Genomic DNA, 27,388 nt, shown 5'->3' with positions numbered 1-27,388 from the left:
AAAAGAGAGATTATAAGTCAGAATTACAATTTAATAAAATGATACAATAAATACAATTAGACAGACAAACAATTGGTTTTAACCCACAAACCTCAAATGTATAACCCAGCACCCTGGGGCGTGAACAAAGTAGTGTTCGTTGGGCCTCCCTGAGTCCAAAGTAAAAGGAGGGGAAAAGCTGTTGGTGAGAGTGGTGGTCACAGTCCTTCTCTGGATCCCACGAGTGGTAAAAAAAGTCCCAAGACTCCAAGATTATGTATATCCTCAGGTTCAGGCAGGAATGCCCAGTGCCTCCCTCACACGGGACATTCCCGCTCTCCGTGTCCCGGCGCCGCGCGCGCCTTCCCGCGGGGTGGGGTGCGAGTGACACCTCGTGAATAACCGAGCTCGGCACCGCATTGGTCAGGAGCCGTGATTGACGGCACCGGTGCCGCGCGTTGATTGGTCGCAGAGCGGCGTTGGGGGCGGGCCCAGCGCCCCGTTGGCGGCTCTGTTTTCCCATTGGCCTCGCGCGCCGGCGGTGGGCGGGGCCGGCCGTGGTTATGGGCGGTGGCCGCGGGGCCACGCGCCCCCATTGGCCGGCGGGCGGGGCGGGCGGGGCACTCTGGGCCGGGCTGAGCAGGGCTCGGCCGGGCCGGGCCGCGGCGGCCGCTCCTCCTCCGCCACCACCTCCGGCCCCGCGGCAGCGGCAGCCTCGGCGGTGGCGGCTGCCGGGGCGGGAGAGGCGCCCCCGCGCACGATGAAGGGGGCGGTGGGCAGCGCGGTGGGCAGCGCGGTGGCCGCCGTCACGCAGGAGAGCTTCGGCTGCACCGTCGCCAATCGCTTCTACCAGCTCCTGGACGACGACTCGGACCCCTTCGACATCCTGCGCGAGGCCGAGCGCCGCCAGCAGCAGCAGCAGCGCAAGAAGCGCGAGGAGGCGGCGGCGGGCAGAGCCGTGCCCGGCGGCAGAGCCGTGCCCGGCGGCAGGAGGGAGAGCCAGAAGGAGCGCAGGCAGCCGGGGTGCTCCGCGGCCGCCGCCGAGCCGCCACTGACAGGTACGGCGGGGCGGGCGGCACGGGCTGCCCGGGCGAGGGGGGAGCGGTGCCGAGAGCGGTGGCCGGAGCAGCGGGGTCACGGCAAGGCTGAGAAAACCCTTGTTTGCCGTGGTGAAGGCACACCTGGAAGCCCCCGGGGACAGGGCAGTAGTAGTGTTAAGCCTGGTGGCCGTGCTCCCAGCCTTTGGAGGTGTAAATGAAAACTTCAGCAATAGCCCCTAAGAGACAAGTGCAAGAGCATTAACTCCTCCCCTGCAGCGTCTGTAGCTTTCATGCTGGTTTAGCAGCCCTGTTGATGTCTTTCATCGCCCTGGACGTTATCCTTAAGTGTTTGTTGCTTTCGGGCTTATTTTCTCAGTATCTGTAGGTTTTTTGGCATTTCAACGTCTTCAGGGTTCTAACGTCTCCAGGGATCTGTGCTTATTTTAACTGAATCTTGCATTGATGTGCCAGCCTTATTTCCCGGGTGAATTCTTCATCACGGTGTTGAGTGATGGCCGGGGTTGTATGTCAGCTGCTAGGTTCTGATGCATAATATTGGTTGGTGAAATAGGGAGTTGGTCAGCTTTTGTACCAAGAAGTCTGGCACAGTCCTCTTTGCAGCTGAAGGCTTTGCTGTGCTGTACCTCCGTGCATTTGGAGGTACAGCATTTGTGAGTCTGATTGTTACTACTACTGGTACTGAGCTGCAGGTTGTTGGATTCAGTATCTAAAGTATCCAAGGGCTGGCTGATTGTTTCCGAATACGGAGAATCTCTGCACTGAAGATTCGAGTTTCAGCCTCTAAAGTTCCTGTTCTCCTGTAGCAAGCAATGAAGCTTAACACATAATCTATTATAAAGATATTTTCTTCCTGTAGTAAAGGCTTCCTTTAAATTCACCATAATTGAACTGTGTGTTTTAATGTCCTAGAAAAAGACCTTTGATTCCGTGTGGTTTCTTCATCAAGTTGTAACTGGTGCTTTCAATTCACTTGCTTAGGCTCAGTTGTTACACCGTTCCCCACAGCAATTAGTTGAGCAGAGACTCTTTCCATGTTCTGGCCAACGAGCATCTTAGGATGATATCAAAAAATTGTCACTGTCCCTTTGGACGGTTATGTGAAACTCATCTTTTTGAGGTTCCTCTGTAGATATGTGACTTTGTCAGAGATCACTGCCTGTAAGACCAATATTTACAGTAGTAACAGTTTATTTTATTTAAAAGATACTTTGCTGTGGTTATCAACAGAAGGTGTAGGAGCCTGTTCAGTGAACAGCAGAGTCTCAAGTTTTGATGAAAATGTTCTTGAACAAGGACTGGTGGTTATCAGTGACCTACTAGGAGCATGGTAGTATGTGAAGACCATCCTTTACCTCCTGCTTGTCTGTAAGACAGTGTCTTAATTCTGTGGTAATACACAGTGGCACTGTGGAGTATCTTTGACTATTCTTAACCTTCGTGTTAAGGAACACATTTTCTCATACAGAGGCATCAGACGTGTGCACCTCGTTTCCTGCTAATTTAAAGTGGAAAAAAGACTGTTGGCTATAGTATCCTTATTCAAAGGGAATGAACATTTGTTTTAAGAAGAGTTATTTCTGAAAAATGCACTTTCTTTTTTTAAATAAAATGGCTATCCTGGATTTTATGTGTGCTTTATGTTTGCCTTGGGTGTGTTAAGAAATAAGGACTGCTCAGGATGCTAAACCAGGGTAGATAGTCAAGACTTGGTCCTAACTATGTGTTCTTTCTTTGGATGTGCTGTCTTAGCATGTCTGCTCTGTAGGGCAGAGATCACTTTGTGAATTAGGGCAACTACATAGTGATGGTGTAGCTGACAAATATAAAGTGAATGGTGTGTTGGGGGAAAAGTCTTCAGTAAGGTGGGGGGTCAGCTTTTTATTTGGGCCATACAAAGTTGATTTTTTACACAGGGTTCAACTGGAAAGCTTCTGGATTCTATAAAAGGGTCAGAGAAGTATCATCTTAATGGTTGAGAATGAGTAACTTCTTGGGAAGGTCCTCGAACTAGTTGAGTTTGCCATAAAACTTCTAATGATGGACACATTGCTAGAAGAGTCCATTTCTGCTTGGGGAAATAAATAATATTGATTAAAATTACTAAATGGTGAAACTAATTACTGTTATTAAAACAAACAAACAAACAACAACAAAACAACAAACAAAACCAAAACCCCCCACACCAAGCTGTATTTTAAGACTTTCTTTCCAGACTTTCTTACTGATTTTTTTTTTTCCTCCTTATTTTGGGCATAACTAAAATTCACTGATTAGGAATTAAACACCATAAAATAGCATCTAGACTCACCTTAACAGCTGAATCAGATTCTGGTGCTGCTTTGGTTGAAGTAAAAAAACAAAAATCTCTCCTCATGTAGCTTATCCCCACTCTTGCCCCTTATCTCCATGTGACTCCTTGTGAAGAGAGAGCCTTAATCCTCCTTGTAGCCTTTCCAGTGCTGGGATGCTGTGATGTGGCTTCTATCAAGCCTTCTCCAGGGAGAAGAGACACAGCCCTTCCAGTCTTTTCTCAAGTGTTTGCTTGCTTGGGTTACAAAAAGTCTTGTTAAAAGTTTCATGATTTTTGTTTTATTACAGTATTATTTCTTGAGCATGTTAAATCAGAACAAAAGTGTCTTTACCTTTAGAAAGACTCAAAGCAAACCTAGTCTTCTGTCTTGTAATATAAAAAGTGTTACAGTAGTTGGAGAAACTTTTTTTGTGGTGTTATATTTCAAAGTTAAAATGGAAGGTTTGCTCAGAAAGTTTTGTAAGTTGGCATTTTGTTTATGTAGTTCCTCACTGCCTTTTTCAGAGGAGTTTTTACTAAATTTCTGGAGATAATTTCAATTTGAAGCAACCTCTTCAGAGGACTTTGCCAGGCAATGCAATAGTTTGACTTTTAAAATCTAGCTATTTACTATATGAATTAACACAACTGTAAGGAGACAACTTTTTAATCTTTCTTTTTTAAGGAGAAACTGGACTCCTATTTCATGGCCTACCAAAACCTACACTTTTGACCTTAATGATGTATTTTTTTGTCTTTTACTGACTCTTTTGTGATTTTTTTTTTTTTCAGACTATATTGGGATTTGGGTAAAGACTGGTTGTAGGTATTACAATTCTTCTAATTGCACCTCTTAATGTTAACTCAGTTCATTCTTACCACAGTGACCAAACTGCATTTGCCAGCTCTTTATTCAAAAGGCCCAGTTGCAGAGCTTGCATTCTTTACCGATCCAGGCAAATTGAATTTGTTGATCATGCAGTAATAAGCTCGGTTCTTTTGAAATCTCTAAACTTTTGTTGCTAATACCTCTGAGAGGTTTTCTTCTTTCGTGTATGTTTGATGGTTTTGGTACCATTTATATATAGTCCCTCTGAATACTATGTGTTTGAATTTTTAGCTAATATGGCATGGGAAGTTTCTGGGGAGTTTTGTCTTAGGCTGGCTGCAATTTTTGTATTTTTAAATAGTTTATCCTGATAGCATTCTTTCAGCTACAGTGTCATAAGGATTTTCTAGAGGAAAGCTGTAGTAGGCAGTTCTGTAATTCAGTGAGTACTGGCACACATGAAAACAGAAGACCACAGAATAAAGTCTAGCTCCATGTGACTTTCTTGGGTGTGTTGCAGTAGCTGAAGCCTTTTTTTGTTATTTTGGGGCATTCTGTTATTATTTTGCAAGTCATGTAATTAGCTATGCTTTAGTTCACAGAATTAATTGAAGTTTGGTAATAAAATCATGTGGACACACACATTCAAAGGGGAGAAAGTAAGATTGTTTGTGGAGTCTTAAATCTACCACACTCTGAAGTATGGCAGAATAAATCCCTGAGAGTGTGAACTGCCTTTTACTACTTCCAGTTATGCAGCTTTGTTGTAAAGGAAGATTAAGTTGTTAAATAAATTTCTTTACCTTAGGTTTCCCTCATCTGAGTCTTGCATCCAGTTTCTAGGGGGAAAAATTAGTGATTGAATGGTACTGCACTTGGTACAGCTCCACCTAGGTGCTTCCCAAGAGGGACCCAGAACAAAGAGATCCCTGGGATTTTATACCCTTACAACCCATGCACCTGTGCTTTACACACATCACACACCTCACATGCACCTCTGATTTCAATGGAGATTTTCTTGTTCTGGAGTCTTCTTGTTCCTTATCACATTCTTTCTCTGTAGCTGTTTTTGTCTGGATGGGTTGCAGCTTTTGCTGATAGTCAGGGCTTCTTAATCTTTTGGTTTGCACTGGTCTCAGAGCCTCCCTTTATTGTAGCTAAACAATAGCACAAGACTAGTTCACCATTTCAAGGTGAAAGTTTGCAGCTTGCTGCCTAAAGCTGCAGCAACTTTAGCTGCTTTTAGTAAGCAAAACTACTTGGTAAGAGAATCCAGTTAAGAGTTCAGCTAACTAAACTTAATTTACAACAGTTCTCCCTTTGTTTTTAAGCTTTCTTGCTGTTGTGTCAAAAAGAACTCATGAAGCCTTTCAAGGCATTTGACTACAATCCAGTGTTATTACAAGCAATAGGCATAATATCCTAAAGCTTTAACAGCAAAACAAGTACATAGTAGGACAGTTTATGACCCTTCCCATTCACTCTTCCTATTGATGACAACCCTATATGCTGGCAAGGAGTATTTCCCAACATTGCATAAAATCCTGAAGTGCTATTCCTAAACTCGAGGCCATTATAAATCTGTCTGACTACAAATCTGAGTAATTCTTTTTGTTTTGATTTGGGGTTTTTTGTTGCATTCAGTTGAAGCCTTTTTTATGAGCTGGACAGTGTGCTACAGGAATTTCCCTTGAAAGCCTAATGGCTATCAAGAGCATTTGGATTTCAGATCCATTAGAAATATTATTTTCTGCTGAAGTAAGGGACTCTCATTCTTTCCATAGCATACCCATTGCATGACACACTCCAAAAGCATATTTAGAATCAGTATAAATAGTCACTTGCTGGTCGCGTTCCCACCAGGCTGCTCTTGCTAATTCAATTAATTTGGCCTCTTGGGCAGTCACCAAGGGTTGTAGAGGTTCTGTTTCAAGCACCTCACAGTGTCTCACCACTGCACAACGCATGTGTTGTTCTCTTTTTATGTGGTATGAAGATCCATTGGTGAACAGGATTAGATCTGAGGTCTCTGGAGGCTAATTTTGCAGATCTTCCCATAGCTGACTGGACAGAAACACCTCACAACAACCATGATGTGGCTCACTGTTGGAAGGAACAAACAGTGAAGTTGCTGAATTCAAAACATGACATCTTTTCAGGGTAATAGTAGGTGAATTAATGATTTTAAATTCAGAACAATGTGTTTTTTGAGAGGACAGTGATTGTGTAGAATGTCATTTAAGAATCAGTTCCACTTCATGTGGTGCACACAGTTGTCAGGTGACCCAGAACCAACGTTCCTTTTATAGCTTGGAAAATCTTTTCTTTCTCTGGACTCCACTTCCTCTGCCTTGGTAATTTCTTTCAATGGTTTACTTAAGTCCCCTAGACTTGGTATTTGGGTTTTTCAGTATCCTACTGTACCTAAAATATTCTTTACAATTGTTTTCTTGGTTGCTGGTCAAGGTATTTCTACCATAGCCCGCACCTGTTTTGGGTCTATTAATCTTTGTCCTTTTTTTAATATTAGTACTAGATATTTTACTTTCTGATGGCACAGCTGAGGCTTGGAAGTTGCTTAATTGCCTGAAAATGTCATACAGAGTGATATTTTGGTACATCCTCATCTAATCTGTTCTTCATGAGCAATAGACAAGTATTATATGGTGATGCACCTACTCTCAAAACTCCTTGTACCTTGTTGTGTGGTTTTGAATGCTCTTTTCATCTCCCTGGGAAGAAGGATACTGTTTTAGAGCTGGAGAGGGGTTTTTTCCTTTTGTGGTTTTTTTTTTTTTTTTTTTTTTTTTTTTATTTATGGGTTAAGCCAAAACTAGCAGGTCTGCATCAGTGCTGATTTTACTCCACAGCTTGTAAAACCAGGCTTTTTTCTTTAGCAGTGTCTAGTTCTAGTACCTGTAATTTTAGTATTTACAGGTGTTTTCTCCTGTAACAATAGCTCAAGCTGCTTCTCCTGGAATTAAAAAAAAAAAAAAGCTGTGTCTGTTGAAACAGTTTAAGCATCAGATTTCTTTGATTCCTCCTCTAGAAAGTAAAGCAACAGGCAACTTATCCAAGAGAACGGGCTGCTGCAGTAACCTTCCAGGGAAGCTGTAGTGAAGTGGAGAACGGTGGAATGCATCTTCAGGTGAATACAGATTACAGATGTAACTGTAAGACACAGAAAAAACACTTTAAAGAGAGGCTAGACTGGGTAACTAGGAAAGAGTGAGCTTCAGTTTCCGGTGTGATGTTTGTAAGACCTCAAGCAGATGACCCACAAAACTCCAGAGCTTTTCTTTTGTGTGTGATTTTGAAGAAAACTTGCATACTGGTCTATATATGCAAACAAGCAGACAAAATTGGGGTGTACTCGCAGAGTGTAGCCCAGTTCTTTTTAAGTGAAAGCTACTGTGGCAGTGCTATACAAGATTGCTCGTACTTTGTCTTGGGGTTTTTTGCCTTTTTTTTTTTTTTTTTTTTTCCTTTTTGGCCCTAAAGGGTAGGTGGCCCTTCAGCTCCATAAATTTAAATAAGTCTACACTGGGACATACATACGGCAGAGGACTATAATTGTACAGCTTATGCTATCCCTGCCGCCAGGTTTGGTTTGCACTTATGTGCAGAGCTGAAAGTTGTGTTTGAACTGATTTACAAGCAGGTCACACAAACTTCTGCCCTGGGGTTGACTTATCTTATTAGAGAGGTATAGGTGCTGCATACTGTTTTAATTCATGTCTGTCAAACCAGTTACAGGTGTTTTTTTTAGGCAGGTAATAAATGCCACAGATGATCTTTCTAGTGTTTAAAATCCATCTGCAGTAATTGTAGCCACCTGTTAGAATCAAAGTGGAACAGCCTTACAGTGAAATTGGAGTAGAACTGACTGCTTTGTCCAGAATGTTCAGTGCTAGTGACATGTCATATCTGACATATCTGGTAAGAGGGCTTGTTTTGAAGTACTTCTAAATGGTACTGGGTAACAGAACCAGAGTCTTGTCTTGTTAAAATTACTTTTGCACTTTTTTTTTTTTTTTTGGCATTGCTTTACTGGTTCTAAGGAGCTCTTTGAATCTGAAGGTGAAGCTGAGCTTAATACTAAGTACATAGGGGAGGTGGTCTCTGACTACTGCATTCTTGCCAAATAAATCTTTTTAGAATAACTGAGGCTTCTGACAGCCAATGAGAGGATAAAAAATAAATTAAAATACAGTCTTCTGTTGCAGTCATGCACTCAGACCCAAACAAAATAACTAAAAATGAGTTCAGAAACGAGTGGTCATTTTTTCTACAGCAAGATTCCAATTTGGAAATAACACTTGTATAGTTGGTAGTGTAGCTGAGATGTGTGCAGAGCAGACAGATGTACAATTCTGTACTTTTTTTTAGTACTGTACTTTTACTTTTAGCTTACTCAAACACCAATTTCAAAAGTTGTCCTTCAGCCAGAGATAACATTGTAATTTGGGGAATGCACACATGCTTGCTGCTCTAAGGATTGAGTAGTCCTAGACCTTGAGAAGGGAGAATTACTGTCTTGTGTGTACAAATATGACTGTCGTTACTGTATAACAATAAGCTTTATTTACTTCTCTCCTTCCTTATTCACTAAGTGGATAGTTCTTTGAAATTTTCTTTTGAAGGATGATATTAGGCTTTGTGCTGGCCACCGAGGCTTTGATCAGAGATCTTATGTGGTCATTTCTGTTGAGCTGTGAATTAATTTGCATCTTTATATTGTGGCACAGAATAGGTTTTTCTCTCTCTGTGTGCCACCAGCCAGGACTGTCACTTGTTCAGTGACTTGAGTTCAGTAATTTGCTCAGGTTTGCTTCTCCTGGACAGAGTAGCTCAGTTTTTGATTTGAGAGCCATCTTTTTGTAGTTCCTTGATTGATTGACTTAAACCAACACCCTTTTCAGTGTAAGTATAGAGGCCTAGGAGGCAAAAGGCTTGCTTGCTTCTGGAGAACTTTGTCGCAGATGGAGCACAGAATTTGGGAAAATCGGGAAGGAAGCACATAATGAACCCTAATCTTCTGCTAGATGTATACAGGTTGAGTAGAAAACCTCACTTTATTCTCTCTTACAGTGTACAGTTTCTCTCCATTCACCCTTCCCATCCTGATCCTCCTTGACCCTGACAATGACTGAACAAAACCCTAAAAGTCTGAAAATATATTTTATGTTGAAATATGTTGACATTCTGGAATTAGTGGCGTTGAGGCCTTTCTACTCACTGCTTGGGTTTCTGCCACTTAAACTCAGTGCCCTGTGGTGTTGGTGAGTGGTCCTTTTCTCCATAGAACAGTAATAGAAGGAAGTGACCCTGCTCTGGTTGTTAGATACCATAGCCAGGAGCTTAAAGTAGAGTGGAAGGCTCAGACTGCAAAACTGAGCTCGTCTGTCAGGTGTGTGGTTTCACGATCAACTTTGTCTTTGAGGGTCCTCCTCTTGCCCTCGTTCACTGCTCCTGCAGCCATCATGCAATTACTCTTTTCCACTGAAGCTTCTCTGCCTCATCCTGCAGTATACATGAAACACTTTCTGTTCTCCTTTTCTATGACTTAATGTGAGCAAAATTAGATTTTTCTCTAGACTGTCTTTTCTGGAAACATCTGACCTGCGTCAAAACCTGGAGTATTTTTGCAGGTTCCTCAATACAGAATAGGTAGGAAGTGTCTTTCAAACAGTTGCTGGCAACATTAACTATGAGGGCTTTTAATGTTTTGGTGGACTTGAGGTTGGAGAAGGTAAATCTGAAGAGTATAAAGTGTAATCAGCTCCTTTCAGTCAGTGGTTTGGTAAGTGCAATGCAGTTACTGAGGTGGTTCTTGAAGCTGGCTCCCTGCCAAGTCTCCAAACCTCACTGCAAGAGCTCCCCCCCAAAAACCAAGGGAAAAGAAAAAAAAAAACCAAGAGAACTGAAACGAGAGAGAGGCAGCTAAAGCAATATATATAAATATATTTACACTTATATTACATTTATATACAATTGAAATATATGTACAATTTCAAAAGGAAAAGGGAAAGGGAAGGGGGAAGGAAAAAAAACCCCAAAAAACCCCACCAAAATAGATATACACACGATCAGAAACTCAGGATCTAGCAAACTAAAGAATTAGCAAAAGAATATCTTACTACTCTCCTTGGGACAACAGAAAGTCGTGCTGGAACGACCGCCAGCAACCTCCATCTCCCAAGGTCGGCAAGGCCTCACCAGGTCTCACTCCCCAACACAGCAGACTCAACAGCAGGGAATCCGCACCCTCAGAGCCACTGGAAGGAAAAAAGAGACCAAAGGCCTCTCCTCCTTTCTTCTTATACTCTTGGCTTATGTAAAAATCGTAGAGAATACTGGGTAATATGGGCACTTCCTTGGTTACAAGCTGGTCACCAAGGAAGGCCTAGACTAAACTACTACAGTTACTGATGAGCTGTTGGTGATCTGTGTGTGTCTGTGCAGGCCAGAAGCGACCGCCTTGGTGGGGAGAACAGCAAGGCTTCAGCAACAGAGGAGCAGGGGTGAAACAGGACAAGGCTGCGTGGAGACCATCTTTCTGGGAATACCGTCCTGATGGAGCACAAAGACAAGTGGAATTCCAAGTGGAAAAGTATGTGCCATGAGGAGGATCTGCACAGGAGTGGGAAGGAAGAGTGATCACCTTCTTAAAAAGCTACTTCTTCTAATAGCCAGGCATGATTTGAAGGCATGATCTACACATTATTAGTGTGTAGATTTGTTGCAGGATTTGGCTCATGCCTGTCACAGCTGCAGTTCCAGCTTTCTTGCGTGTTGATTTGGAGCGGTTTTGTTAAATGTCAGAAATCTAAGATGAAACTGAAGTGTGAAGGCCTGAAAATGTAACACTTAGTCTGCAACATATTAATAATGTTCATTTCTGAGCTCACATGCCAAGCTTCGCAGAGCATGTGGTGAGGTTCCAAGTTGAATGACTTTTACTGTTCAAACTGAAAACAGACCTTTGTCATGTTACTTACTGTTTGGACAGTGAATGCATATCAATTTTGCTTTCTTCATAAGTAGTAGGAAATTCCAACTAAACCTTTTATGCTTCAGAGTGTGGCTATTCTTCCTTTACATCACAATAGTTGGTACTTAAAAAATTGGCTGAAATTTTTAGTAATTGCGTCTAAATCTGGATTTAGACAGTGGAGCTATTGCCTAATAAAGTTACTGAAGATTTGACAGTTTTATAATGTTTTCTTTAACTTCTGTGATGTTTTCAGTGTTACCAAGAAACAGCTGATCTTTCTGTTCTCGTTTGTTGTAATAATTCCTCCTGTATTCAGTCAATGTCCATTTTTAATGACAAAACTGAAACAACTGCACTGTGTGCTGTAAAAAGATGCCCTCTAAAAACCGTGCAGTAGCTGTTATATACTGACGTGTCCCGCAGCTGCACAAATATAAGCATATGATTTTTTTTTTCCTCCTTGTTCACTGTTCTGCAGGGAAAAAAATCTTACTGGTTGTCATCTTTGTAGGCCAGTGGAAAGATTAGACTGTGAAAGACCAACAAGAGGTCGTGGTGGAGGACGAGGTGGAATGCGAGGTAGAGGAAGAGGTGGTAGAATAAACAGAAGTTTTGGTGGCTTTGACCAAAGAGGAAAACGTGAATTTGAAAGAAAGAGGGGGAATGACAAAAGGTAAGTGTTTTGTGTGCTGTTTCCTGCTGGGTGTACACTACAGTAGTGTGTCTCCTGAGTGTTCTGTTCTCTCCTTCTCTATCCAAGCTGGAGGCAAAAAGTCACTACTGGTTTTAGTTTGAGGTCCTAGTGGGAAAAAGCTCCTGAAGTCACAGAATTCTGTTTTCCTCTCCAGAGGAATGAAAGCAGATAACAAAAAGGGTGGAGGTGGAGCTTGCAACTGCAGAGCAGTTGAAGTTGACATGAGGTACATCATGTCCTGGTGTCCACAATAGGTCAGAATTTTCCATGCCCTACCTTAGATCATTTTCTGTTCATCATTTTTGTGTTCATTTTGAGCTTTATAAGTGTTGTTTTCCGTTATTGTTGTGATGTTCCACAGTTTTGTAAACTTGTCTCCTTCCTGATGGTAAGATTAAATTGTAGCAAAGGCATGATGGTGTTTGTTCACTTGAGACTGCCAAAATCTTTTGACTGTAGCCAATTTGTCCTTTAAGGGAAATAAGTTGTGACTTTTCTCAATAGTCAGGTGGTATTTAATGGCATTGTTCCAAAATGCTGATTAAAAGTTTCAAACTCTGTTCAGAGGCTTAAAGTCCAGTCTCTTTTTCTTGAGTTTTATGGATCATTCCTAAACTGCAGAACTGTGATACAATTCAGTGTGGCTCTGGAGCTAATACTTGGCTGACTCTACCACTGAAATGCATTTTAAAGTGCACAGGAAAATCAGTAGCTAATGGTCAGTTAGATTAAAAAAAATATAGGAATTTTCTGTTCAGGTCTGTATTTCTTGTAGTGGCACTGGTTTCTGTTCAGATTTGTAAGATCTCACTGAAAATGCTGGCTTTTGTCCATTCTCTGCACCTAGCAATAAGCTACTCTTTCCAGTAGCTTTTGTTCTCATGTACATCTAGAACACTAATTGAAGGCTGATAAAGGGCAGAGAAAAGGCAGCGCTTTGAACTTACAGCAAATGTCTTTGGCCACGTACACATTCACAAAATTGTTCTAAAAATCAAATTTTATCTTAAAATCTAAGCTTTGGAACTTAGATTGTGGACTCAGGCAATTGTGCTAAAGGTTTGAAAAATGCAGCCTTGGTTTGTAATAATTTTTGGGACTTGATATTCCAAGTTCTGAAAGGTTGTACTAACTTCTCTCTCTTCTATAGTATTTCACACTAAAAGTAGATTGGTTAGGTGCTCTGGCTTATCAAAGTATCAGCTAGGTTAACATAGTTTTGTGCTTTTGGTCAGCTAGTTTTATGCTATCAGTTGAGAACTATCTTTTGTAGGATGTCAGGGAAGGCTGTGTGAACTTCCTGAAGTTACAAGAAGTGTAAGATCCCTTGTATTTTTTTCTCCCTAGTAAAGTTTTGTTGTTTGGTTTGTTTTTTTTTTTTTTCCAGTTCAGTAGCATCAGAACTTATGATATATGAAGGATTTCTTGTGATGTGGTAGAAGTGACATTAAATTGAAGCTATCTGAACAATTCTAAAAGCATGTCTGGGCCTCAATTGCACTAATCATGCATCAAAGCTAAAAGGTGTTAATTTTAATTATGTATACTTACCAGTGGAAGGCAAATAAGTTACTGCTCTCATTTGACAGTGAACTGATGTCCATGCTACAGAAGCTGCAAACTTTAATTATGGAAAAGAAGCAAAAAGGCAAACTCAAACACCAGTGTTATACTGTAACCAAGTACTTGTATTAGTATTCATGATTGGATTATTTTGTCTTCATACATGCTTTTCATGTTTTTTGTTTAAAAAGAAATAGAAATTGTATTTTCCTAATCCTCCTCATTTTGTTAGTTGCTCAGCCAGTCACTTAATAGATCTTTCTGCTTATGATCAAAGAGCTTTTCTACTTTTTTTTCTTCTTCCCAAGGAATTCTAGAAAAAAAAAGTGATGTATTGGTCTGCAAGGTATTTTTTTTTTCCAGTGTGACTCATAAAGACTTTGTGGTGGTTTTTTATTGTTTCCTGTTTTAGTGGGATGGAACAGGCTGCACCTATGGAAGAGACTGTAGAAACTGCTGAACAGCCAGGGACATCTGAAGGAGACCCTCTGAGCAAGTACTGTCTGACTTAAATATTTTCTTTCTAAATGCAAAGAAAACAATTGATTTTTACTGTTGTATTTGGAGACACTTGAAATGTGAACTGTGAAGTTTTGCTAGTGCACATATTTAAAAATAGAAAAGCTTTGTCTATATTTGTGAGTATAGAAAATGCATCCGTAATTCTGACTAAAGCTTGATTTCAGGTGGCTGGAGGTTGCATTTAATTGCACCACGATGCTTATCTTCCTAAGATTTCAGGAGGAGCTACATATTATCTTTTACCTTTTTAACTTGGCTAATTTGTGAGAACTACTGTGCTTTTTGAAATTCTCTGAGAAAAGGTATTCAAGGTGCTTGTACATTTAAAATGCACTAAGATACTCTAAGTCTGTAGTAATCAGTCACTAATATGCTGCAGTTGTCATCTATTCATGAAGGGCTATGCAGAACTTGTAAAAACTTTCTGGAAATGCAGTGAGCCTTAGAAGTAGGGAAATTGAGAAGAGAAATCTGCCCCTTGTCTTCTGGCTTTCATTCTGTCCAGTGTCTGGAAAGAATTTGCTTAACAGCAGATAAACACTGGCTTAAGAAAAAGTAACTGGACAATCTTGGCCAAATAAGAGACTTAACAAATAATTCAATTGCATTCTTGACAGGTGAAAGATGACCTTTTTTACCTAATGGTGCTGCTCCAGTTATTAGTGACGTGGGTTCATTTCTTAATTATAAAGCTAACTGGAATACAAAACCTGTGTTATATGTTCAGGTTGTTTAACCCCCCAAGAAGTTAAGTTGATACAGCCTTGATTCTTTTAATTTTAAAGTAGCTTTTAATATATAACTAAAGATGTGTACACATGGGGAAATCTTCCTCTGAAATCGAGTGACTTATGACTGAATTTCCAAAAAACTGTTTCTAGATGAACTTAAATCAGATGGGTAGTGCAGATACATTGTCAAAAATGCACTGTATTAGTTAAATATGAGAAATTATTCAGCTTTTTTTATTTTTATTTTGTCAACTGCTGGTACCTTTAGTTGTTTCACACTTGTATTTGTTTCTAACTCGACTCAAGCTCTTTGGAGACATGTCCCAGTAGCAGTTCCTTGTAGAGCTGAAGGCATGAGAAGTGTATGCACTGGAAAAGGCCCCTCTCAGAATCTACCAGTTGTCTACATCTCTTTTACCTCTCTTAGAAATCACTAAGTATTCAGTCAGGCTGTGAGCCTTTCTGGAGATTTTACTCCTGCTTGGTTTTTTTTTTTAAAAGCTGCATTTAGGAATAGTCCACTGAAATCCATAAGATCCAAAAAAAAAGTGAGTAAGCTACAAGTAGAAAATTCTGCGGTTGTGCTCTTTTCAGTGCAGTAAGTCTTGTCCTGAAGGCTTACAAATATATATACAAAACACGAGTTACGTTTATCTCATTGCACTTACCTTTTGGGGGGATGTCAGCTCAGTGACTTTATGTATTTTAAAATAGGAGGCAATGTGGGAACAGTGCCTAGGTCATTAGGGATGGTTGTAGGCATATGTCTTAACATACGGGATTTTATTTTTTTGGTTGTTGTTCTTTTAATATTTAAAAGCAAAAGCTGGTTTTATGCTTCAGGATGTATTTAAAAGTCTCATATGCTTAGGTTGCCCCTGCTCTCCAGAGCTGCTGCCTTCCGCTTTTGCTGCAGCCTCAACATTATATAGGATTGTGTGTTTGCTTAGGCTGCTGCTAGGATCTTTCTCATTTTGGCTCTATAATGCAGTGATTGCAAGGAAACCCTTTCTCTTCTGCTGTTTTGTTGCAATGGTGTGCTTTTGTCGAGAAAGAGATGGAAGGCTTGGGTTTGCTTCTTCTCTCATTCTTTCCTGTTGTAACTGTTTCCATTTAAAATTAATCTGTAAAAAAACATAATCCTGCAAATTGGGAATAACCTTCCTGTGAAGATGCTGTGAGTCTCTCTGGTGTGGTAGTGGCTAATTTCAATGCAACTCTGGAAAGAGTCTGTAAGCTTCTCTAATTTAGGGGGTCTTGCCCTGAGGACTGTGTCGGTGTTGCCATTCCTGAGCTTCTATTTACAAAGTATTGCAGGACAAGAGTTGCTTTAATACATCTGTAATATGAAGCAAGTTGTTTTTTTCCCATACCCTCAAATTTTATTGAGTATATCAACAATATCTGTCTCTATTTATATCACCCCAAATTGCATGCTAATAACTGGGGTTTGGTTTGCTGCAAAAGCAAAACCTGACCTTAACAGTGTAAGAAAATACAAGGGTAGTACAGCAGGATAAGCTTCCCTCACATCTGCTTTCTGTTGAACTTGTCCTCACAGTCAGAGCAATGTGACACACTTGTGTTGACTAATTCAAATTAATAGACTTTTCTTTTTATTCGGTACAACATACAGGCTAATCAATTCCTGTTCCTAAAGGGTATTTGCACAGTTAGTAAATTTATCTTCAAGCTTTTTGAGCTATTTATCTCTTTTTTTGTTTTTCTTTGTTTGTTTTGGTTTAGTTGTTGTTGTTTGGTTGGTTTTTTGTTCAGTGGTGACATAAAGCTATTCACAGATCAAGACAGAGATTCATAAATATTTGGTTCGTGTTTTTCTTCTGTGGTAAAGTCGTACAGTCATTGTTTGATCTTACCTTGTTTAACTTTGAATTCTGCTACAGCTGGTGGTAATGCTCCTGTAAGTGCTGTTTAGTGGGAAAGATTCATGTCATTGACTTCTTGATAAAAGCTGGCTAAGAATTTGCTTTGTGCAGCTGAACAGTACAAAAGCTGATCTGACAAAGACTTGCTATGATTATAAAGACTTGCTATGATCATTTTTAATGATGTGAAAATAATAGCTGAGCTGAATGCCATTACTTTCTATTTACATTTCTTCTGTTAAAAAGAAAAGGTGTTTTGTTTGTTGTATGCCCAGTAATCAAGGCACAGCTAGAGGGTTATGGGCATCCACTGAAAACATTAAAGCAGTAGGAACTGTCACTGAAGGCTCTTGTTTAGTGATTTGGTGGGACTTCCGTTGTGTCCAGAGATTGCATTTAGTTGTCTGGCAGTATTTTGTGAGCATGATTGCTCATGTACCAAGGAGCTTATTAATTTGATTAATCAAAATGCACACCGAGCAGTTACTAGAAATGTGTAAGGTTAGAAGGTAGAAAGTAATGCACAGAGTGCACTCCCATGCAGGCTTGGTGCCCCAAAATAACCTGCTGCAATTGGGTCTCTGTCCAAAATGTGATATGCAGGTTTCTGTTGATGTGCCTCACTCATGGGAGGTGTTTTCCCTTGGGAGTCTTGACATCCTAAAACAAATTTTAACTGCTAATAATCTAGCAGTTAAAACCATCCTTTGGTGTAAAAATCAAACCGTGTTATGCAGTTGAAAAAACAAATATTACACTGTAGATCCACAAGTATTTCCTTTAGAACTGGCAAATGGTTGCTTTTGATAGACGTGTACTTTTCAAAGCAATGCCTTTGTTTGCTCTTTGAGAGGTCAAGTTGCTGTATAGTGAAATGTCCTCCTGTTATCTTGTGGTCATGGCAATTTAAACCTGAAAGGGGGCTTTCTGACCCAAGGCATGACTAGCTGTAGCTGTCACTTCTCATGCCTGTCTGGTTGATTTTAATGTCCCGAGAGAGATTTCAATGTCCCTTGATGGTCTTTCTAATACTTAAAAAAGAGAAGCTGCTGTGTTAGGGTTTGTTGTTTGTTTTTTTTTTCAGCTGAGTGTCTTGCCTTGCTATTATGGATATGCAAAACCTCCCTTTTTTTTAGTGTTCTGTATTTCCTCACCACACCTTTAAAGGCTTCTCACCCCTTAAGACATCGTCTCTCTAATGTGTTGAAAACTTAATGGGAGAGGACTTCCTAAAGTTCAGATATGCAATTTACTGATTCCATTCTGAGGTAGGCTTTAGAAGAAATTAAACCAGTTTAATAGAGACCCCTTTTATTGGTTTGCTTTCTCTTTTTTAATTCCTCTGGGTGTTTACCACTAATATTGTTTTTCCAGCACTTGCTCCCAAAACTGAAACTTGAGGTAACTGAGCAAAAATTATTTGGCCTCTTACTCTTGAAGACAACAAATTGAAATGTTTGGGGTGCAATTTGTTCTTAATGCTGTTACACGTGGAACAGTATCCATTTGTGCTTTTCCAGAAGTAGCTGCTTCTTTCACAAGTATCTTTTTTATTTAACTCAATCTGTCTAGTATAGTTTCAGATCTTAATCAGCATGGAACTACAGACTGCTTACCAGTCTTTTAACCTTTAATTTTTGGTTGATACAGCTGGAATTTTCAAAATAACAGGGCTTGAGGGCATGTCAGAGGGGGAGGCATGTAGTGCAGGACTTGTGTGTTGTTCTTCTGTCAAGTGAATTTAAAATTGTGTTCATCCTAAAATCAAAATGAAGAGCTGCTTTACTGTTCAGTTCTGCTTCTAACTGTCACATGCTGGGTGTCTCAGAAAAATACTGTCTGAATTTGACTGGCAAGAAATAGAATGATTTGCTTCAAGATCAAGTAGGAAGAGGGACCAGCCCTGTTCCTGTATAAGATAGTTCTATAATGTACAGAACACTCCAAACAAACTTGTGCAGTCTGATGGGCTGCTCTTATAACTTCAAAAACCAAAATGCACAGTTTACTGACTGTCATTTGACTCTACTTTTCTCCATGATAAAAATTTCTAACTTACATCTAATAAACTGTATATTTACATTGGGAAAATCACCAGCATTTGGCAGAAGACTTGGAACTGCAACTGACTGAGGAAAACCAAATCCATAGTTCTCCCCCATATGGGACCTAAGGAAAGGGTTTTCCAGAAAAATCAGCGTAAGGGAAATACTCAATTTCAACTGCTTCAACTGCTATAGCAATAGCAGTTTTGTGGGAGAAGGAGAAACGGTTTCTCAAGTGTCTGGGAATAATCAGTGTGGGTTTTCCTGTAGTTCATGATATTTAACTTGTTTAGGCAGCAGAGAGTTGCAGGGATGAAGTGATTTGTGCTCCCTGTGTGTGGTACTGCTTGGCAGGGGACAGCTTTCTCTAGGTATTATTAAAAAATATACCTGTAGTGTTCCAAGAGCTGCTGGTCCAGGGCAAGCCAGTTGTGGTCAGTATGAGAGTAGTAAAGCAGTGATGAGTGGAGAAGAATCTTTAGTTTTGTCTTGTGTATCCTGTCTTATTTATGTATCTTACAGACATAAAACCTTCTGTCTTTATAGTTCAAAAATATGCAATATGTTTCCATCATCATTGCACTTTGTGACAAATTAAAACTTGACTAGGATTAATCTGGTTTTTCTGGGTGATAAATAATGGTTCCTTGTGTGTTACTATATCTGACAAAAAAAAATTAAAGAAGCATCTTGTGAAATTAACAAAGAAAATGCTAATAATTACCTAGAAGATCCCAGGATGTGATAATCATATCTTTTTGATGACTGAAAACTACACTGAAACGTGAATCCACCTCATTCCAGGACAATGAAACTGTGCAATTGGGGTGTTTTAAAACTGCTCTAGGTGCTTATTTTACTGTGGCTGTATTTGCTAGGGATAGATCCACTATTAAACTGTAGGGTTAAGAGTATGAGAGATCAAAAGGCAGAGTGTTTTTTATCTAGAATCTTAAGTGCTTGAACTTACTGGATGAGCAGCAATAGAGGTGGCTGCAGATGGCATTTGTTCATATGACTGACTTTGAACAATGCTCCAACTTACATTAATGTACAACTCTCCCACAGAGTTACTGTGGTGAGCAAGTGAATTTAAGGACAACAGTTTGGTGAGAAATATTCCAGATATTTTGTTTGGTATCCTTACTTTAGAGCTTAGTGTTCTTGTTCATCCTGGCATGTTGCAAGCTAATGGTTTTTACTTTACAACTATAAACCTTTAGAGCTGCTGAAGCAGAGCCAGTGGAAGAAGTAGTTCAAGAAATGACATTAGATGAGTGGAAAAGTCTTCAGCAACAGAATCGACCAAAGCCTGAATTCAACATCCGGAAGCCAGAATCCACTGTTCCTTCCAAAGCAGTGGTGATTCACAAGTCAAAATATAGCCATGATGTAAGCATTGCCTCAGGAATTCTGTAAACTGTCCTTTATGCCCAGGATTAGGAAACTGTCTCTGTTCTTTTTTATTAGTTTTAGTATAATCTGAACAGACAAGAGAACAGTATCTAAGCTTTATTACTTTAATGACACGTGGCCCGAAACTTGCTTTAAACTTACTGTGTGTTCATTTTTTTTTTTCCTCCCTCTCAGATTATCACACCTATTTTGTATGCAAATACATAATGTATTGAGTTGTTCTACCTTATGGCTCAGTCTTATCCATATAAAATGTGTCCTTGCTGCTGCCACCTGTGTAGATGTCTGGTAATGCTGCTAGAGAAATTTGGTTTACTAAAAACTTCTCTTCCTAGCTCTGAATCCTGCCAGTATACACTTGCATGTATATATATTAAACTCAGGTTTTGGCATCTGTCAGTCTGGATGCTAAGTGGTCTATTTTTCATCTGTGCTGGATTCCAGCTCTCACTGTGCACTTGGAATATATGAATTTTAATTTTTTTTTTTTTTTTTTTTTTCAGTTTTAGGGTCCTGCTTCTAATAACTAACTCTGGACAGATTGTTCTGCTGTGATGTGCTTACCCACTCTGCCCCCTCCCCCTGTATTTTATTTCCTGATGTCCCTGAGATTGAAATTTCAGGGATAAAGTCTAGGTCTGGAGAGAGAGGGCAGGCTACTTTCAGACCCTTGCTTAGGTACATTTCAGGTTTTGGGGGGGGGTCACAAAAGTGAATTTTGATCCTTGCATGCATTTATGGATACATATTATCTTGTGTCTAGTTACAATATTAACATCAGACCTTGCAATTTTTTAAGGCTTAATCCCTTCAGGTGATTGAGCACTTCTGGGGCAGACACTGGTCCTGAAGTGGCCTTGTGCTCTCTTTAGTGGGACTTTGCTGGTCAGAGTTGCCATTATCCCCTGTTCGTTCTCTGAGGGAGGTGGTGGTAGGAGTGGGGAGAATAACTCCCACACTCTGAAGAGAAAATGCAGATGTGTGAGGAGTGCATACAGATTTCTGTTCTTCTTGCCCATAAAGTTTCTGGCAGTTCTGGCAGTACCAAGAGACCTTGTCAAAATGAGCATGGAATAGGAGGTACAGGAACTGTGTAATGTGGGCAAGTCAAATCCCTTAATCAGACATTGAATAAGTGATTTATTATTGTATGGGATGAGTTAACATATACATTATCATTACTACAGGGCACATTAAACCTGTGATGGGCAATAGTCTGATAGTCTGGCATCCACTGGCTGTTAGGAACACCCAGAGTTAGAACAACAGCAGTCTCATAGCTGAAGACATGCAGACAAATACGCCAATTACACAGCTTTATGATGTGGCCTTTTGTCCATTACTTGGAGGTAACTGTAGGAGTAAGCAGCTTAGGTCCGATTCTCTAGTGCCTTTGAAAACCTCCTAGATGATATTTCTGAAAAACCTCTTCAATACTACAGAGCTGGTACAGAAGATTTTGTTGCCAGGAATTTCTGAGCCAACAAAGAATTCTCCCAGGCATCTGGGAAGCTGTGATTGCCTCATCTCTGTTAAAATCCCGTGCCTTCTATTCCAGGTGTCCCCTCGATCCATTTGCTGCTTAGTCTGTAACACAAGTGCGTGTGTTTGTGCTGGGGAGGGGAGAAGCTTGTCCATGGAAACTGTGGGCTTTAACCAGATCTTCTTTTTAGTTGCAAAAAGAAGCCTTTGAATATGATTCTCCTGTCTTTCGAAAAGTGGTGAATGACATCACATCTCAGCTGGATATTAATTTTGGGAGCCTTCCTCGCCCTGGCTGTGGATCAAGAGGGGCACGAGGTGGTCGTGGCGGAAGAGTTGGAGAGATCAGACCTCAATCAAAAGCAGTGGTAATGGTTTTTATGAGTTTATATGAGTTTTTTTGGTTGTTTTGCTTGGGTTTTTTTGTTGTTGTTTTTTTGTTTGTTTTTGGGTTGTTGGTGTTTGTGTGTTTGTTCCACTGCCTTTTGTGTGGAATTATTGATTTCCACAGTGACAGACTTGTTTCCTATTCCTGCGTCATAGTATGTTGGCCTGCTTATTTTGAGTTCCTGGCCCATATCATGTTACTTCAAATACTGGTTCATGCTCACAGCTCTTAATGCATGTATTTCAAAAGGTCTGATTATTGGATGCTGTAATGGTGACTAGAGGAAAGAATGTAGTGAAGATTTGTTTCTGCAATGAGTTTTGACATAAATTGGAAAGTAATTAAAATTACTAAAGGCTTGTATCTCTTGGGAAAAATTTCAGTATAGTACAGTAATGATACTTAGATTTTCTGATCTCTCAGTAATCAGTGATCCTACAGAATGATGAGTTCAATATAGCCATTAAAAAAACCTTCTACTTAATTTTTCTTTAAAAAAAAAGGCATTTGCACACGGGAAAATGACATCTCTATTCTTCACACTAATGGAAGGTCTCAGTTTACTGTGACTAAAATGCTTTAAGGCTGGGAAGTTTCAGAATAATATCTAAGTGTTGATGCATTTGTTTCATCTGAATAAAAAAGGCTCTTTATAGTAAACAGAGCATAGTGTTTAAAGCTACAACCCAATTTGTGCAGTAGTTTTAGAATGTAAAAATATAGCAATGCTGCTTATAAAACCACACAGTATTTCTCTTGAGGGGGCTTTACTTTCTCTGTTCATTCAGTGCTGCAAACCTTATGATCTTCTGGCCCTCTCCAGGCAGTGGATCAGCATTATAAATCCATTCACACTGCGGAAATTACAGTAGTCGTAACTTCTGAGATAAATGTTCCTGATTTCTGTGATAGTGATGGATACAACTTGACTGGAAGTGGGATTTAGTAGCAGCAGCATTGAACTTGAATGGAAGAATGAACCCTTTTAAGGGTAAAATACATCTCCATGGCTGTCAGGTGCTTTTTGAAACGCATTCATTTTTATAAAGCTTCTTTTCTTACTTTACAGGTGCAGCCTGTGGCTCCAAATCCTGATGATCCTGAGGATTTTCCAGCTTTGGCTTGAAGAACCACCAGGAATGGTGGCCTCCCAAAGTAGCTTTGGAGTAGCTGTGAAGAGACCAGTTTTATGCTGGGTGGGGATAAAGGAAGCCTGTTTCCTTGTGGGAAAGTTGTTTAGGTGTTTGGTGTGAAATGATTGCAGCTGTCTGCTAATAGAGGCGGGTCCTACAAATATGGGTGGACTGGGATCCTGCGGCAGGTCCCAGTGTCTCCTTTGTTAGAGCTGTGGGAAGGCTCACAGGACTTCACTACCAGGCTTCAAATGAAGTTAAAGGGAACAGTGTTTTTACAAAATGTATATATATAGAGATTCTATCAAGTTCTCCATGCCACCATGGTGAAATGTGAACTGTACAACACGGTCTACAATTGAGACTCTTTCACTGTACATTTGAAAGCTGATTTTCTTTGAGTGAAGTGTATATTTCAGACAGTCACGAGCTGCAGTTCTTAGCTTGGCAAATAAAGGAAAGTGCTCATTGGTTTGGTGTTGAGGTATTATTTTAAAAAGTCAGAGTGGTAGAATGAAGCTTTTGCTATTTGGATGTCGTCTGGAACAAAATAAGAAACAAACAAAAGACCCCAAAAAACCCCACCAACCACCACCCCCCCAACAAAAAACCCCCAACCAACCAACCAAAAACTCAATCAAAAAAACCCCCACCAAACCCAAACCTCAAACAGCAGTCTTTACATCTCTCTAAATGAAAGTGATCTGTAAAATTAAGGCACACAGATGCTTTTTGTTTGATAAGTCCCACTTCAGTACCAAGATATAATCTGCAACTACTTTGAAGATGTTGAAATTTCAGTACAGTAAGAATTTTGAGCTAAAGACAGAACTAAATTGTTAAGGAAGCTTTTGATTCCAGCAGGAGCAACTACAAACTAAAATGTTTCCTGCCTTACCAAGAAGTTTGTGACATTGGGGAGAAATGGAATGTTCCTTCATTGCAGCTTTAACACACTTCCTCACCTGAGCCTCACTTGTTTCCTGTCCAAGGGGATGCTCAGAACCATTCTGGGAGATCTGAGAGAAACAAGGAAATAGTGCCAGAAGCAATGACAGAAAAAAAAATGAGTGGATGACCACACTGGACATTTTGGAAGTAGCTCACAGGAGTCTTCAAATGCATTGAACTCATTCTTTCTGTTTACTAGGAAAGCAGATTAATACAACCTTTCATTTTTTCCAGTTCTCTACCTCACTTCTAAGCAGTCTACTTAGAAAGCAAATGAGATGAGACTTAAAAGGAAAAAAATGTTTTGCTTTGGAGTAAGCTCTAGGAGTACTCAGCAACTTAAAAGACTTATCTCACTGATAAGGCTTTGCACAAGCAGGAGAAAATCATCCTAGAAAGACTACAGACTTTTCTGTATGCTCCAAACATAGGGTCTGCAGAGTAGTTCAGCCCAAAGGATTTTTTTTTTCTTGCATTTGTTAAATTACTTACATGACAATTTGCTATAACATGAGATTTCATGTTCTACAAGGAGTTCATTTTAGTAGCAGAGAGATACTCTGACAACTTGTAGTAGAAAGAGTGCGCAAAAGCAGACCAGGTGCTGGTGTAAGAGGAATCCATGTTGCTGCTATTTGACTAATTGAACTGGATGAAATAATATACGTGACTCCTTCACCTTGTAGGAAAAGTTGCTACATGAAATCAGTGCAGTTTAAAATTTAACTGCTGCTGCCCTTTTCCCAGGCAGTGAGTTTCTGCCAAAAATGGCAATTTACTGATTGTGGAATATAAGTGATTTTGTCTGTGGGGGTCATGGAATATATTTGCTTGTTCTTCCCTGCCTGTTCCACTTTTCCATTGGACAGGAAAATGTCTCTGAATTTTTATTTACACTTTTACTTGCAGGAGTGAGTGTATGTATAGACATAGAGAGCTTCTTTGCAAGGCTTGCTTCTATTTTCCATCCTGTGTTGGAAGTGTAGCCTCCTCTTCTCCCAGTACCTCTTTTTCCTAAGGAAAGCAGTGAAATATTTAACAGTAACCCTCTCTTTTTCTACCAAAAAATTGAAACTTTTGGTGTGCTAATGGGCTGAATCTGGTGTAATCTAGTTCAGTTCTGACTGTTCTCTGTGAAGGCTGAAAGAGTTGTTTTATATTTCAGGCTGTTTCCTGCTGCTGCAAAGTTACTGTTTGTTCCTCCAACTTTGATCTGCTTTTCCAAACAGAATGACAAATAGGTTCTTTGGGGAATGCTTTAAAGTACTTGTCAAAGTGTATCTGTGTAATCAACTTTTAGTTCAGCAGAGTGTTAGAAAAACACCTGGTTACAAAAAAAAAAAAAAAAAAAAAAAAAAGCTTGTTACAAGTCTGTTTAAGTAAAAACCAGAACAAACCGACCAAAACTAGAACCCCAAACTTCGTGAGAATGAGTGTTAGTGTAGTTGATCACTGCTTAAAAATGAAGTTTCTTAGAGAAGTGACATGTGACAATTCTGCTTTTCAGTCTGTCCGACTTGATTGTGGCCTCAGAGCTTCTCTAGTTGATGGTATATCCAAGTGTAGAGAAGGAATCATTAATTGTAAGTGGTGACAGTGATGCAATTCTTTTGTGACAAGAGAACAGTAAATCTCAGCCATCTGTCACATTTAAGGTACCAAAATAGCTGTCTCTGTTAAGCACATCTCTGCTGCTAACAGCCACTCCTGGTTTAGCTTTACTCCTTCCTGTAAAGCAATTGGGAGCAGGCGTAAATAATAATAATAAATACTAAATAAATAATAAATACTACTGCGCAAGCACTAGTAAACATATACACAAGCACCCTGAGACTGTGTTGCAGATCTGAGTCACGTTACTCTTCAATGGATTAATACAGTGAGTGGCTCAGGAGAAACTAAAGCATTTCAGCTTCCAGTTTGAGATTAATCAAGTTTGCAAAGAGAGGAATTCCCCTCTCTCCAGGGCTGTTGTTTATATGTGATAGTGTTGATGTGAATCATAGGTGGTACTGTGGTTTAAGATTGTCAAGAATATATTAATATGAAAGTGCCTTTAGAGGAAAGAGGAATGTCTGTACTTAAAAGTATCAAAGAATGAAGAAAAATACTCAGAAGGACCTGAGTTGATAAATAGGCATATTGGGCAATTTGAGCTCATGGGAAATAAGCTTTCAGCTCTGGTTAAACCTGTTTTTATGAAAACAGGCCTTAGGGTATGAGCATCCTTTGGGCCCAAACCCCAAATCCATAGCCCTAGTACATTTATGTAATTAAAAGTACTCTTGCACAATTTTTGAGTAATTTTTTCTTTCTTTCAGAGCTGTCACTGGCACATACACAAGAAAATAACTGTATATATATACACACATATATATAGTCTTCAAAGTAATGCAACATTGACTCATTGTCATTCAATCAGCAGTTGAATGTGAAACGTGGTTACTTTGCACAAAAAGTACATTTCAGTCACCGAATAACAGGCATGAAATTAGAACTTTTTCAGTAACACACTGAACAAGAACAGTTTGTGCTTGAAAGTGGAACCTTCAGTCTTTGGAAGAAGTAACACTTTGTGTTAATCAAAGTGACTTACACTTTGATTGCTACTTAGAATTTAATTTGAAATACATTATTATATCTTCAGCAGAATTTTATTGGTCTGCAAACAAATGCCTTCTGAAGATGTGATCCAATGACTGTTGCAGAGAGATGGTTGTGTCTCCAGAGCAGCTTTAGATGCTGTATCACATTTAAGGACAGTGTTTGTTATGCTTGAGACAAACTAGCCCTTAATAAATTGAAGTTTTTGCTCTTCTTGTTTAGGCTCAGTAGTGTGAATATTCACAATCTGTGTTCTGTTTGTTGTCTCTGCAATGTTTACAGCTAGTTAATAGGACTCAGTAAGTTCTTGTCTGCTTTTAGCAGAAGTAGTTCCTCTGTCTGTATTTGTACGGTAGTTACCATTTGAATGAAAGATACTGAATTTTGCATAATGTAACCGAATTAGCAGGATAACCTTGCCAAAGGTAAAAATACCAGCAAGGTACAGGTTTGGTTTTTTTGTTTTTAATTCTTGCCAGAAGAGAATAATAAGTTGACATACGAGAATCCAGGAATTCTGTACTTGTTAGTGGTTTGGTTGTGTTTCTGTTACTTGTGGATTGTGTGCTGGTTTCCAGAGCTTTGTGGACTGGGACAGAGTTTAACAGGGAAGATGTGGACCAGGTGTGTTTAAAGGACAGACTTCCAAGGTGCTTTCCTCCAACTTCTTTGTCACAGTCCAGCACTTGACAAGGTTCTTGGAGATTTTTCCCATGGATGGGGGGTGTCATGTTTAATAACAAATGTACTTAATTGAAGATAGTTTGTGTCACGTGGCATTTCTGGTTTACAGTAACATAAACTATACTGAAGACAC

The 27,388-nt window shown here is 39.8% G+C and overlaps 1 protein-coding gene across 2 annotated transcripts; it reads left to right on the top strand.

Annotated features, from left to right (window-relative positions):
- Positions 1 to 705: 705 nt before the first annotated feature.
- HABP4 (hyaluronan binding protein 4) lies at positions 706 to 26,772 on the top strand. Of its 2 annotated transcripts, none has more exons than XM_032676520.1 (7): positions 706 to 1,037; positions 10,625 to 10,772; positions 11,635 to 11,829; positions 13,826 to 13,909; positions 19,821 to 19,989; positions 21,687 to 21,863; positions 22,953 to 26,772. In XM_032676520.1, the coding sequence occupies exons 1-7, from the start codon at positions 740 to 742 to the stop codon at positions 23,007 to 23,009; spliced, it is 1,128 nt and encodes a 375-aa protein (XP_032532411.1). In that variant the 5' UTR covers positions 706 to 739; the 3' UTR covers positions 23,010 to 26,772. The 2 variants fall into 2 exon arrangements, with proteins under 2 accessions (XP_032532411.1, XP_032532412.1); XM_032676521.1 differs by having other exon boundaries at positions 707 to 1,037; positions 11,668 to 11,829.
- Positions 26,773 to 27,388: the final 616 nt, after the last annotated feature.

This window comes from Chiroxiphia lanceolata, chromosome Z, assembly GCF_009829145.1.
Source record: "Chiroxiphia lanceolata isolate bChiLan1 chromosome Z, bChiLan1.pri, whole genome shotgun sequence".
Lineage (NCBI taxonomy): Eukaryota > Metazoa > Chordata > Aves > Passeriformes > Pipridae > Chiroxiphia > Chiroxiphia lanceolata.
The sequence above is the reverse complement of the archived record's forward strand: the minus strand, read 5'-3'. Positions and strand labels throughout refer to the sequence as shown.